The sequence below is a fragment of the Balaenoptera ricei genome, chromosome 1 (genome assembly GCF_028023285.1).
Source record: "Balaenoptera ricei isolate mBalRic1 chromosome 1, mBalRic1.hap2, whole genome shotgun sequence".
Classification (NCBI taxonomy): Eukaryota; Metazoa; Chordata; class Mammalia; order Artiodactyla; family Balaenopteridae; genus Balaenoptera; species Balaenoptera ricei.
In genome coordinates this window covers 154,399,927-154,413,682 of record NC_082639.1, presented here as the reverse complement: position 1 = coordinate 154,413,682, position 13,756 = coordinate 154,399,927, and the positions used below count along the sequence as shown (strand labels likewise).

The 13,756-nt window shown below is 45.5% G+C and overlaps 2 protein-coding genes across 5 annotated transcripts; one reads left to right on the top strand and one right to left on the bottom strand.

The window, feature by feature from the left end:
• Nucleotides 1-798: 798 nt before the first annotated feature.
• On the bottom strand, nt 799-3,206 carry LOC132374732 (uncharacterized). Of its 3 annotated transcripts, none has more exons than XM_059938825.1 (3): nt 2,882-3,205; nt 1,946-2,027; nt 799-948 (listed from the first exon to the last, which is right to left on the bottom strand). In XM_059938825.1, exons 1-3 carry the CDS (start codon nt 3,169-3,171, stop codon nt 925-927), a joined length of 396 nt encoding a protein of 131 aa, XP_059794808.1. In that variant the 5' UTR covers nt 3,172-3,205; the 3' UTR covers nt 799-924. The 3 variants fall into 3 exon arrangements, with proteins under 3 accessions (XP_059794808.1, XP_059794800.1, XP_059794791.1); XM_059938817.1 differs by having other exon boundaries at nt 799-997; nt 2,882-3,204; XM_059938808.1 differs by lacking the exons at nt 799-948; nt 1,946-2,027 and adding an exon at nt 2,152-2,706 and having other exon boundaries at nt 2,882-3,206.
• Nucleotides 2,151-13,055, top strand: SERTAD4 (SERTA domain containing 4). Of its 2 annotated transcripts, none has more exons than XM_059938786.1 (4): nt 2,151-2,261; nt 7,205-7,396; nt 8,633-8,748; nt 10,606-13,055. In XM_059938786.1, exons 2-4 carry the CDS (start codon nt 7,222-7,224, stop codon nt 11,374-11,376), a joined length of 1,062 nt encoding a protein of 353 aa, XP_059794769.1. In that variant the 5' UTR covers nt 2,151-2,261; nt 7,205-7,221; the 3' UTR covers nt 11,377-13,055. The 2 variants fall into 2 exon arrangements, with proteins under 2 accessions (XP_059794769.1, XP_059794777.1); XM_059938794.1 differs by lacking the exon at nt 2,151-2,261 and adding an exon at nt 4,074-4,337.
• Nucleotides 13,056-13,756: the final 701 nt, after the last annotated feature.

The window sequence follows — 13,756 nt, the reverse complement described above, 5'->3', positions numbered from 1 at the left end:
AGAGTCCTCCCCACCCAAGGGCAATGCCAGTTTCCCAGAAGGCTCATTTCTCAGAGCCAAGGCTCCAAAGATGCCAATGCAACCCATGCTGATACTTAAGTCTCATGTTTTTCTCAATTTTATGCTTAATTTGCTCCTTTTGGTTTTATGTATTTTGACACAGCTAAGGGTATGTGGGGATTTCCCCACAGTCCTTTAAATGCTATAAAACTTTAATACAGGGAGATAAAAACAATAATAAGCCATGCCTCCAAGCCCTCACATTTAGCTCTTTATTTGAGTTAGACACTAACCAGTTTTAGACACTTAGATTTTCAAGTACTTGCACTGCTTCAAATGCCCTTGTGCCTTTCCTTACCCCACCTAAATGAAAATTACATTCTATCCATAACCTGGGTAGAATCTTTACAATCCTTAAATTATCATCATAATGGCCTATATATCGTGCATGAGCCAATGCAATTTAATCTGGTTCAGAGTAAAGCCAAGATGGATGCCCAATTCCCAATCCTAGGCATGCAACCCTGAAATGCCTTTAGGAAAAAATGAAATAGTGCTCCTGGAAGTCTGTTGAGTTGGTCTGTTTTCAGCATAATTGCCTTCTCTCAGCTTCCTAATACCCTTAAAACCTCTGAGAGTCTTCAATGTACAAAGTTCAGCAAAAATACCTTCAAAGCAGATTAGTTCTAATTATGTTTAATATTTGTTTGCTGCCTTATTGGATAAACTACATTTGCTTTAAAAAAAAAAGAAATTCACTTAACTGCATGTCAGTCACCCAAATTTTAAGCGTACAAATGAAATGGAAAACATTTATTACAGAAACTTAATTACAATTCTAAGAAATAAACATGCAAATTAGATAGGGCTCAATTTGCAGATGCTAATCCTCATCCTTGATCTTGTTCCTTTTCTCCCTGATTTTCAGTCTGTGCCTCCTCTTGATTCCTAGGGAGACAGGCAGCAAGAGGTTTGGTTTTTCACAGTCGGAGGATCTCTGTTTTAAAGAAGTGTTATATTTAGCACATCTGGCATAGTAGCAGTAAACAAACATTACAGTCTTTGTAACACTTTTGTGCAGGTGCCTTCCCCCCATTTTATTAGGTCTATGCCTTCCAAGCCTCTGTGTTCATTACACCTGAAATGACCCATCTCGACTATGGAGGGGTCCCTAGACAGAAGTTATGAATTAATGTTTCAAAACACAAACTCCAGTTGAGCCCAATATAGGGAAAAATTACTATTTGCAAAATAATGTGATTCCGGGGCTTAAATTACATTCTTTTGACCAAGGACAGCCTCCTTTATTACTTTTTTATTTCCTGGAGGTTTTCCCTTGAGGCTCCCCACCCAGAAGGAGTTGCCAATTCAAGTTGCAGTCTGACCAAGGTTGCTTTTTTATACATATAGAGCTCCAGAGGGGCGGGGGCGGGGGCGGGCGGCGAGGGGAGAATAACTGCTTGGTCCTGCAAAGGCATCTGTTTCTCATCTCCGTTTGCTGTGGCAAAGGAGAAGAAAGTCTTTTGCAAAGGGTGGGAAAGGCACAGATTTCTTTCTTTCTTTCTCTTTTAAATCACACGCACGCACAACAAAAAAGTAAACCAAATAAAAAAAGAGAAGACATCTCAGAAGGTTGCAGAGTGAATACATTATTCGGCTGGAGCCGAGCCCCCAGGGCTGGGGCGGGAGCCCGGGAGCGCGTGGGGTCTGGGCTGCGGGCTGGAGCTGGGCCCGCGTGTCCCCGGGCACCGGGAGGGGAGGGGAGTGGAGGGGAGGAGAGAAGGAGGGAGGGCGGGAAGGAGGGAAGAAGGCAGGGGGCGGGCTGGGGTGAGGGGAAGGCGCCCCGTGTGCTGCCTGAGGAGCGGCGGCGGCGGCGGCGGCGGCGGCGGGAGCGGAGGGAGGGAGGGAGGGAGAGCGGGCGCGCTTGTCATGTTCCTTTTCTCACCCTGGGGGCATCCTGCAGAACCTCTCCTCGGAAATCCACGGGGAAATGGCAAACAGGATTGACGGGTTTCACACGCTCCTCGCTAGACAGAGCCGCTCATTACCATAACCGTCTGCAGCGACGGCGGCGCAGCGCCCCAGTCGCGGCGGCGGGACCTGCCGGGACCCTCGCCCGCCGCGCTCCAGCGGCCACCGCCGACCGGGCCGCCGGGCCGGGACCCGCGCGAGTGTGCACCGGCGGCCGGGCTGGCGCCGAGCCCGGAGAGGGCCAGCAGCAGCTCGAGCGCCGCGGCCGCCGCCTCCCGGCTGACCCCGCGGTAAGAGCCGGGCTGGGCGCGGGCGGCGGGGGCGGAGAGGCCGGGCCGGGTGGAGCGCGACAGCCGGTCCCCTCGGGCGTCTGCTGGGGCTGACTGGCTCCCGCGCGCCCTTCCGGCCCCGGGGCTGCTCCGGGGTCACCGAGTGATCGCGCACCGGCCGGAGCGGGACCCGGGGCGGCTGGGGGGCCGGGGCGCTGCTGGGCGCGGAGGCGGCGCGGGCTTTTTTCCCGGGGCTGGCGAGCGCCGCGGAGCCTTTACCCGGGCGGGAACCGCCGCCGCCTCTAGGGCTGCTCGCGCTGCAGCCCGCGCGCACCGAGGCGAGTCTAGGGGCGGGTGGGGACCGCGGCTCTGGTGAGACCCCAGGGTCCTCGGTGGCCGCTTCTTCCCTTGTCCTGGGGGACGGGGGTCAGTAGGAGGGATGCCACCAGGTCTGGACGCCGCGGCGCTTGGCAGGTGGGGAGGGAGGGATGGTGGATGTCAGGAGCGCGCGTTTGCAAGAAAAAGGAATAGCTGCAGGAGCTGACACCTTCTGTCCCCCCCGCCACCTCCGCCCCCGCACTCTCCTCCCAGGCAGCCGAGCCGCGCTGCGGGCGGCGGCGGCTCCTCTGTCCTCAGCTCACCTCCCCGGCGGGCTCGGCTGCTGCCCGCCTGGTCCACGCCTCCGCCTCTCTCCTCCCTGCCTCCCCTCCCGCCTCCACTGCCCTAGCAACTTTCCGGAGTGCCCGGCCGGGACCACAGAGGCGGGGGGAGAGGCGGCCCCGCGGCCGAGGGTGTCGCGGACACGGCGGGCGCCTGCGGGAGGCACGGGCAGAGTCCTGGCCGCCTGGGTCCAACGGATGCGCGGGGCGATCCCGCAGGCGCGGGCTCCGAGTGGGTTTGGCCGGCGAAGGGGGGAGGGCCGGGCAGGCATCTGCTGCGGGCTGGAGCGCGGGCCGGGGCCAGCCTCTCTAGAGCCCTGCCAACCGCCGTGAGTCATTTCCTTGGAATCCTACCTTTGGTGTTTATTGCCCTTAGAAGGAAACTTGGTTTAAAAAAAAAAAAAAGAAGAAGAAGAAAAGGAAGAATAATCATAGCTCTTATTCTTCAGGAGAGGCGCACGGCTCCAGCACCGTGGAAAGACAACTTGCCTTTGTTCCCAGACACTTGGAGTGTTGTTTACTTTCTCCTTCGGTCGGCGGCCTGTAGGGCTCTGCCCGCTTCCCCGGAGAGGGGCTTGGGTTGCGGCACCGACACCCGAGGGTGTGTCAGTGTGGGAACTCGGATGTGGTGTCTGCTGCCCACCTGCAGGGAGTGGGTCTCTAAACCTCGGACCCCAGCCTTAGGCCTGGGATGGGGAGACCTGGCGCCCGGGCTCGGACACCCGGGCACCCCCTCGTCTCCCTCCTGCTCAGCACCCGCATTCCAGCCCCAGGACCCGACCTAAAGATCTTGGCCTTTCAGAGCTGCAGCTGAGGAAATGCATTTCCCAGGGCAGACAGGTGTGCTGCAGGGACTGGTAGAAAAGTAGTATCTGTCTATTTAGAAGGGTTGAAGGATTTCATTCCACCCACCCAGCCCCTTCCACCACCACCACTACCACGAGCTGGACAAGCTGTTGAGGTCTTGTTAGGAACAGTGTCAGGTCAAGGGCTTGATTCCACCTGGGCAGGACAGCTAAGACCGGCAGTGTCAAAGGTGTATCGAAAATACCAGCCCTTTACTTCCTTGCTTTTCAGTATTGGAATCAGACCTCTAACTTCTATAATGCTCTTAATAAAATGTTTTCTAATGATGGATGAGGGGGCGGGGTGGGCAAAGAGTGACCAGTATCGCCTGTTGGATGGAAGGCATCACTGAATCTGCAGCTACCCAGTTATGTGTGCCACTTCTATTAGCATCATCATGGCTCCAAGGAAAGAAGAAGTCCAACTCATCTGGAAAAAACAAATTGTATAGAAATGCCTGGTAACTTTACTGTGAACATTTGCTGGAAAAACTTGACATTTTAGCCCTTGGCCTTCTGGGAATGCTTGAGGTGTCATTCTACTACATTCCCTTGGCTGACGAAACAGACATGCGGGAGCCTGAGGATAAAAGGTTAGGACCTTTCTAGTTTTTATTTTTTTAAACACTTGTGTAGACAAAACACACTTTAACACCCTTCTTTTGAATTCACTCACCGCTGATGTTAAAAAAAACAAAATTTACTATACATGTACATCTTTGTGACTCTAGTATTAACAGCACATAAATTTGTGAATTTCAACTTCTGAACTCAGTAGCAGAATTATAATGTAAATCTCATTGTACTGAGAAAAAATGACACTTTGGATCTGTACATATAATACAAATAAAAAGAATCATGGCTTCGTGCCCCATACTCCAATATTTCATGAATGTTAAACTTGCCTTCTTAATTTCCTAACATCCCAGTGTAAGTTCTGGATAGACTAGGAAGACTCAATTGCAAAATCTCCTCCCCGCTCCCAAATAATCCCAACTCATTTATCTTTTATTCGGACTTACATAAATCACTCTTGGAACTCACCTCTCCAGTTTAAGAATTTGTGTGTAAAAGTTTCCCATTCAAAAAAAGAAAAATTTACTGAAACTAGATATCATAAAAGGAAAGAAACAGCCAAGATAAAAACTATTGTGCCATGTTTCAAGTTCAAATGCATGAGTAGAATTTTGTGCTGGAAACAATACTAACAAATAGAAACGCTGAAATCCTTAACAACCAAAAAGCTACAAGGATAAGTCATTAAAATATAAACAAACTCTTACATAAAATAGCACAGGGCCCATATAATGTCCTTTTAAACAAAGGTAATTGCTGCTAGGGGCCTGCAAATGCTTCTCTTTCTTATGGGATATGGATTTGTCAACGTGCCTTGGTTTATATGTAATAAAATTTCCATGTAGGCAAAAAGCTTGGATCTTATTCCCAGAATCCAGCACAAAGTGAGTGTAAATTTCAAGCGAGAAAATACTGTTGCAGTCAATGAGACAGGGCTACCGACTCTGAGAAAAAGCTATATAATTCATGTGCTCCTGGCAATAGCACTTCCTGATATAGTTGTCTCTTAGATAAGTTAAGAAATTGGACCATTTCATGAGAGTCTTCCAGGAAATAAATACCTTGTTTGGATGTCGAGTTTGAGGGGTGATAGAATGGCTTAGTTTGTGAAATCAGTGTGGTCTAAATTTCTTGATTGATGACTCAAAGAACAGAATAAATGGCATGTCCGACCATTTCTTTTTAGAGAATTAATTGAACCTTTTTTATTCTCTTGAAATAAGGTTTTCAAATAAGTCCTTGCTGCTGCCTCTTTGGAGGGCATTTTAAAAGAAAGGGGGTAGGTAGTTTAGCAGCCCAAATCAGCTGGGTCCTAATTCCAGCCACTGACCTGGACACCTCCCCTGTATGTCAGAAGGCCTGGCTTACGTCTTCAGTGAGGTTGGGACAGAATTTCAGGTCTCAGAGAGAAGTCTGGGTGACGGAGTCATTGCTGCCAAGAGTTGCTCTGTTAGCCAGAAGGACATTGTCACTTAATGAAGCTATTTCCCCTTCCCCTTGTGCCTTTCCTCCTTTTACCTGGAAGTGGACCCTTGTTATAACATGTAGGTAATAATAGTCTCCCACGAGACAATAGTAGATTCACTCTTTCCCCCAAACATTACAAGCTGTATAATTTGGAGAAGAAAGCAAGAACTAGACCCTTAGCATCTATTTGAAAGACAATCAATCTTCAAGAAAGCAGGCCTGTCATCTCTCTTTGTGACAGTTCTTTAAACGGCAAAGTGAGATAGTGGAGGTTTGGGTCTCGTAAAGGAATTGGTGGATAATAAGGCACTGAGGCTGATCTGCAGTCACCACTGATCTATGGCCCCCAGGTCTTTTGGCTTTAGATCCTCTTCTCCCTTGCACTCACTCTGGACCCCATTTTGAGCCCTACTTAGGACCAGGTGAAGACACTGAGCCCCCAGGGAAAGGCCCCCACCACCCAAGGTGCTGAGGAGCCCAGGGCGCATCCCAAGAGTAGAGAGGCTTCCAGTTTCCCCGCAGACCCTAGGGAAGGGCGTGAACTGGACAGAAGGGCAGTGGTGTTTTGCCTCTTGGAAAGTTTCTGCCTCGCCTCTGGGCTTTGCGGTGTAGAGTTGTCCGCTGCCTCTGGCCCTGAAGCCCTGGCTCCTGTTTAATATTCCGCCTGCTCCGTTGATGTTGTGCTTGGCTCCTGTGGGACTGCAGCTCACGGCTGGAAACTGGAGCCAATTTTCTGTCTTCATCTCTCAGTGTTTTGACTGGAGGCAGATCCAGTTCAGGCCAATCAGGGCTGGTGGAAACAACTACCAAGTGTGTCTCTGTCTGCTTCGCTTTGGGAGAAGAAAGTGGAGAGAGCCCCAGAATGTTGTAGAGGAACTGGCCCTGCAGAAACAGAGGAAGAGGGGGCAGCGGGCAGCGGAACAGACTGAACCTGAGAGCATCAGTAGGGATTCCGGGGAAGACTTCTGTCTCCTCCTTCCTTTTCTTTTGATTGATTAGCGGATTTCATCAAAGGAGACTCTCAGGGGATTGACTAGAAAATTGATTTTGCCTTATTAATAGAAAGGAAGCGGCAAGGGTTTTGGCCTTGCCTCTTAGCGGTACATTTTCTGCGGGAAGGTCAGGAGGAAAATGTGTTTAGGAGGCAAAGCAGCTGTCTGGAAGAGGGCTGAGGGGAATCTGAGAACAATAAGAAATGGGGTTTTTAAAGATCCGCCCATGAAATGCAGATTGCTGAACACAGAGGCTGAGCTAATAGCAGCAAGAGAGTTTGCTGAGGTTTTCTTTGAAAAAATAATAAAATGTTTCAGGGCAAAGGGGAGGACTGAGACGTAAAAGTTTCCCAAAGCAAAGGAAGGAGGAGCCAAGGCCATCCCCTGGCTTGCTCTTGATTAGGGCTGTTTTCTTTTTTTTCCAGATCTGAGGCTGTCAGAGATGACTCTGGTTCTGTCCATGAATAGATTCTGCGAGCCCATTGTCTCGGAAGGAGCTGCTGAAATTGCCGGGTACCAGACACTATGGGAGGCTGACAGCTACGGAGGCCCAAGCCCCCCAGGGCCAGCACAGGCTCCTCTGCAGGGAGACCGGGGAGCTGGTCCCCCGCTGGCAGGTACTGCCCTTGACCTTCCCCTGCTGCCTTCTGCGGCCAGACTGATGGGCAATGGTGGTGTCTGGGGTGCCCTTCTGAGCGGAGAGAGCTCGTGCTCCAGGGACGTCCCAGGCTGCCTGTGTACCGCTCATAAGTGAGCCCAAGGCTCCAGGGAAAGGACCAGGAGTGATGTTAATTGCATTCAAACCTGAGTTTCCATGTGCTGCTGCTTCGGGTAAAAGTCAGGCATCTGTATTTTTAAGAGAACCAAACCAGATCTTGAAACTTCAGTTTGAGTTTCAGTTTTCTACCTTCTGGAACTATATGGTTCTCTCAGAGCTACACAAGCCCTGGTGGGCTTGACAATGAAATCTTTATCCCATGAGACATAAGGGAATCTGCACTTTGGGCCGGCAGCTATGTGGCTCTTCTTTTTATTAAGCGCGCAATAGGCTTTGGTATTATAGGAAAAAAAAATTTTTAAGACCAGAAAAAAATATGTTCTCCCTGATTCTTTATTCTTATACTTTAAGGTGAGTTCCTTTGGATTTTTGTGTAGTACCAGTGATTGGAAAAAAAACAAAAACCTAAAATGTAAAATGAGTACTTGTTGAAGTCAGATTTGCTAAAAAGGATTAAAAGCTTGGTCTTTAAAAATTAGACCCTATTTTTATTCATGGTTGATATGTTACATTTTTGAGAGCAAAAAGGACTTTTGTTACCCTGAATTTTAATTTTAAATTTAAAAAATTTAAATTTTATATTTTAAAAGAAGGAATATTATGACTCCAGTGTGCAGATAATAATTTGCTTACTTACTGAGAGCCCGTAATATTTAAATGTCATTTGGTTATTAGTGTTTACAGTTAAAGATATATACATCTGAACAGTGGTGTTATATTATGATGGGTTTAATTAAATAATTGGAATAAATACTAATATTATTTCGGAATTATTACACTACTCCCCTTTATGAATGTTGCTGTTTGCCTGTGCATAGAGTTAAGATTCTGAGTATTTAGTAAATGCTGAAATATGTCATTTTCCTCTATAATTGTCTAGAAATCCTTGCCTAGCCTGGGTCACAGGATTCTGTATGATAGCAACTATTAAGACTAATGTTTATTTTTAATCACCACATGTACAGACAAATACGTAGCCAAGTTATCTTCTAAAAGGCAAGGCAAGGAAAGTATTTTGTTTGGAGAACCTCTGGCAAACCGCATGTCATTTGTCGTATCTGATTTATTACCACAGGATCACATTACAGGGGAATTTCAAATCCTATAACAACATCCAAGATCACATACTTTAAGAGGAAGTATGTGGAAGAAGAGGATTTTCACCCACCACTCAGCAGCTGTAGCCATAAAGTATGTTTTTTTAAATAGTCATTATTTTTATTAAGAGTTTAAGATACTTAGCAACAGTTGCTTGATCCATTTCCAGAAATTAAAGTGTTCCACCCAAGCAATGAAAATGAGCCACTTCTCAGAAGAGCCATGTTAATCGTTGTCACTTTTTTGGGTCCTGTGTTATTTTTCACAAGTATTTGAAGAAAGAGCCAGCAAGAGCTCCTCTGCCCAGAAATAACAAAATTATATAATCTGAAGAATGTCTTTTTTACTAATGATTTCATTTTCCTCAAGTTGCATTAAGGGTCATGGCGACTGGTGCTTTCACATGTGCAGAAATGCACCTGTTCTTTCCTGACCTGTTCCCCGTATCTGAGCTCCAGCTACCATGGCCAGTACCACACGTATGTGCCTACACGGGGGTGGTCACCCAGGGCTTTTCCTGACCTCTCAGCGGGGGACTCACCATCCTTTGAATGTGTGCATGAAAGTAGAAACGTCCTTCATGGTGCATTCATTACACATGTTTCATTTGTTAAAATATATAATTCATTCCCAGGAAAAGAGCAAAGCTAACTTTTTTGCATGTATAAGAAGAAAATAACAGGATTGGGAAAGTGCACAGAAGTATGAAACTGGCTATCTAAGCTTTTGAAATACCAGTTCCTTTTCCTTATGGCTACCTTCCTTCAAAAACAATCTGCTAATTTAATCGAGGAGAGGATAACCCAGACCAGAGTTTTTTGAAACGCAGAGAAGATTTTTAATTTTTTAATCATCTTCCTCACTTCTTACTCACTCTCCCCCACCCCACCCCTTTAGATGTTGCTTTGACTCTGCTCATAAAAAGTCATCAGCATGCATTGGCAGGTGTTGGGCTTTCCCCTGCATTTGTAGTTCCTCCGTTAGGTCAGCTTGGGCTGGTTTAATTCACAGCTCCTCAGGTTGGCGCTTTTTTTTTTTATGACCTGGAAGAGCTGATCCCCAGGTGACAAGCATTCTAAGTCCTTTTTGGTTTCTGTGTTGTGGCTTATAGCAGTTTTCCAAATTGCCACTGGGTTTGTAGCAACGATCACACAGTGATGGTATCACACAGCTCAGGAGTGAGTCCTCTGACTCCCTCTCTGCATCTTTCCTCCTGCCCAACACCAGAAAAAGCCTACTTTGGCCCTTCAACCAACAGTTCCTTTTAGGGTTTGAGCCTCATTCATTATTTTTGTCCCCCTATGAAGCAAAGATAATTGCAAGAATGAAACCCAGAAGAACAGCCAGAGAGAGCCATGAGATCTGACAGCCAGATCTCATGCTCCTTGATGGCTAGGCCAGGGTTTGAAGTATACTTATGATGACCTGCATGTTGGCATCTTAAAAAGCATATATTGACATATATATGTGTCACATAAAGGCCCAAGTGTCATAAGAGTCCAGCCTGATGAATTTCACAAAGTGTGAAATAGCCATATAACTAACATCCAGATAAAGAAACAACATAACCAGCAACCCAGAACCTCTCCTGTGTCCCCTTCTAGTCACTACCTCTCTGCCCTCCAAAGAACCCCCTCTCCTGACTTCTAACAGCATAGGTCAGTTTTGTGCATTTCGGCATCCCCCTCACTGAGCCGTAAAAGGCAGACATCCTGACCTGTCCCTGCCGAGGTCTGCACTGTGGCTGGATTCCCCGATGCTCGACATCACCAGTGAGTCTGCTGGGAAGGGGAGACATTAGCAGCCCCTGGGACAGCATCTCTAAATGAACCTGGGGAAACAAGATCACAACATTCCCAGACTCAGAAACTGCCAAGAGAGAAATGTGCTGTGATGATATTTTAATATAAACCATTTCCTAAGCTTTCTCTTCCTTTTTTTGATTTTTAGACCATCTCAATCTTTGAGGAACGAGCCCACATCCTTTATATGTCCTTAGAAAAGCTAAAGTTTATCGATGATCCTGAAGTGTACCTCCGAAGATCTGTCCTTATAAACAATTTGATGAAAAGGATCCATGGAGAAATCATCATGCAGAATAACTGGTGCTTTCCTGCCTGTTCTTTCAATGGCACCTCTGCCCAGGAGTGGTTTATGGCTCAAGACTGTCCTTACCGGAAACGACCTCGGATGGCCAAAGAGGAGTGTGAAAAGTTTCATGCCTGCTGCTTGTACCAAGAATGTGGTGGTCACTACCTAAATTTACCCCTTTCTGTCAATGCTAATGTCGGAAATGCCTCCACCACTGCCTCTTCCTCCTCCTCCTCCTCCTCCTCATCTTCCTCTTCCTCTCCCCCTCTGCCTTTACCGAGTTGTTCCCACCAGGTGGATTTTGATGTAGGCAGTGCACCCATTTACAAGGGTGATGGCCAGATACCTGCCAATGAAATCTTTGTTACTAATATGAGGTCACTTGGTGTTCAGGAAAAGGCCAAATTGAATGAGAAAGCAAATGATGACACCAACAGGGATGGTGGCCCCCTAAGCCATGAACCTGTGGGAAATGACCTTGCTTTTGAGTGCAAAGGCCAATTTTATGATTATTTTGAGACTGGATATAATGAAAAAAGCAATGTAAGTGAGTCGTGGAAAAAGTCCTTAAGGAAAAAGGAGCCTTCACCAAGTAACAAACTGTGCTGCAGCAAAGGAAGTAAAATATGAGCCACCTTCTCACCGAAACTTTGAAGCATGCACAGCATGATCAATTAGCTCTCATGAATTTTATTTTGAATGGATTTTATAGTTTTGTACAACTGATACAATTATGCCATGAACATGCCATGTCATTTTAATGCCTGGAGAGCAGATTGCATATAACATCTGTATAGTAGGCATCGGCGAGCTACTTATAAATGTGGTGACGTTACCGAGAAAACAGTTGACGCTTAAAAGTATATCTTAGTTTTCTTACAGAAAAGATCAGTAGATTAGAACGGGGGGCAATGTGCCCTTGTGATATTTCCGTGACCTCCAGGAGCCTGTCACTAGCGAAGAACCTTCCACCTGTTTGCCACTTAATTAGGTAGTTATTTGGTAAGCAAATCAATATAACCAGCAAGGAATGTCTGCTTCTTCTTTATGATACAGTATTTTTTTCTGACTAAAAGACTGAAGACAGGGAGCTAGGTGAAATGGCTTCCTGGTGCTGTTAAGTATTTGAATTCAACAGTCTTGTGTGACAGATGAAAATAGGATAGAACGTAATGAAGCACACCTGTCTAGGGGCAGCAATCAACAATATGAGTAGAGGCTAATCCCTGCAAGTTCCCAGCTTGCCTGTGATGGGTGATGAGGCTTTTAGAGATATACTATACAGGGCGATTTTTGGTGCCTTACTTTATCTTAATTTTTGCCAGTGTGAAAATTAAGGATAAATCAGAGTACAGCAGGGATTTAACAAACAGGAAAACAAAAAAACACAGGGTGGATCAATATTGTTTGGAAACCGTTAATGTCGAACTATTGCGTTCAACTTTTGATTCAACATCTCTATTCTTCCTTTGTTTTGATGCCCAATTGCTTTCGGATTTGGCATTTTTAGAAAGGGATGGAGGAAACAATAGAGCTGTTAGAAACCAGCACTGGCTGCTCGAGCTTTTCTATGGCAACGGTCTGTTGCTGGGGTTTGGGTTTTCTGGGTTTTGGGTTGTTTTGTTTTGTTTTCTTGTCCAATGAAGTTCATGAACCAGTGGCATGCATCATACTTTAATCTGTTTTGCATCATTTCACTCGTTTAGATTATAAAAGCATGTGGTTTTTTATATATGACTTTTGCTGTTGATTACGAAGCACAATGTTGATAAATGATGTGGTGATCAATAAGGTTTTATCTTAAAGAATGTAAAGATTTTAGTTTGGGGAAAGTTATTTTGGAGAAATGGGACTCAGTCGGCAAAAGCTCCTATGTATTTGGTCGTTTTTCTCAATCATTTCTTTCATTTGTGCATTGGCAAGGTACCAGAGTACCCCTCTGACCATCCTTCCTTCCACACCAGCCAACTCCTCCTGCTAAACTGTATTCCCATTTCCAAGGTTACTGGCTGACTTGGGCCTCCTTACACAATACTTCACAGGAACCAAATGCCAAACGGAGGAAGTAAGTAAGTCCTCCCAGTTTCTCCAAGATAAAGCTTTTTTATTATTGCTATTAATATTAAATATAGGTCTCATTCATACAGTGTATGAGTAGGATCATCATTTGGACAATGTCCACAAGGACCAATTTTTAAAACCTGTTCTTGTGTTATGGCTGAATAGTCTAGTGATGTTTTGTCCTTTATTTTCAATATTTGATAAACATTTGATGTTGAAAACTTAGATGATAGATGCTTGTATATGAATGTGTTGTTGTAATAAAGTGAAGTTTTCTTGATATATATTTATTAAAATGATCAAAATTCATTCAGATTTTCTTACTTTAATGACTGTTGGCTATGTTTCTCTTTTCCGTTGCTCTTTCTCCTTTAAAAAACTCAAAATGTCTAGAAACTGTCATGGGCAGTGGCCACACAGCCGTTTTCAAAGTTAAAGTGTACTTTGAGAGGCCCATCTAACAGGTGTTTCAGAATGCTCCTAGTTTGTAGGTTTAGATTTCTGTTGATTAAGAGCACAGTGTTAGTAAATGATGTGCTTTGTGATCGATAAGGTTTTATCTGAAAGGATCCGACGGTTTTCATTTTTATAAAGTTTCTGAAAAAAATAGCATAACATGAAGCCAGAAATACTGAATCCTAGCTGATTCCTTTATGAAATGTCAAATTGTCAAGAAGATGGCCCATATGTAAACGGTTAAAATAGCTACAGAGGTTATTGCCGGTAGTAGTCCGTGCAATTCTGTATTGTTGTTATTCTTAGAGGCTAATATTTCATTTGATAAAAGGGGCAAGCTAGTTGGAAGCTAGTTAATTTGCCAAAAGTAGCATTCTTATTGTGAGCGTAATACATCATGAACATTTAAATATGAAAGAAAGGACTTACATTTTTGCTTTTTAAAAGCCCCCAGCATTACTCGATAATGGTGGCCAAAGCTGTAAAATGATGG

Bases quoted from the DNA above. Each gene is read 5' to 3' on its own strand.
- SERTAD4 (XM_059938786.1), top strand. From the start codon at position 7,222: ATGACTCTGGTTCTGTCCATGAATAGATTCTGCGAGCCCATTGTCTCG. The intron at 7,397-8,632 runs GTACTGCCCTTG...TTATTACCACAG, and splicing joins AGCTGGTCCCCCGCTGGCAG to GATCACATTACAGGGGAATT. The intron at 8,749-10,605 runs GTATGTTTTTTT...TTTGATTTTTAG, and splicing joins TCAGCAGCTGTAGCCATAAA to ACCATCTCAATCTTTGAGGA.
- LOC132374732 (XM_059938808.1), bottom strand. From the start codon at position 3,171: ATGCCTGCCCGGCCCTCCCCCCTTCGCCGGCCAAACCCACTCGGAGCC. The intron at 2,707-2,881 runs GTGAGCTGAGGA...CCACCTGCCAAG, and splicing joins CAGCCGAGCCCGCCGGGGAG to CGCCGCGGCGTCCAGACCTG.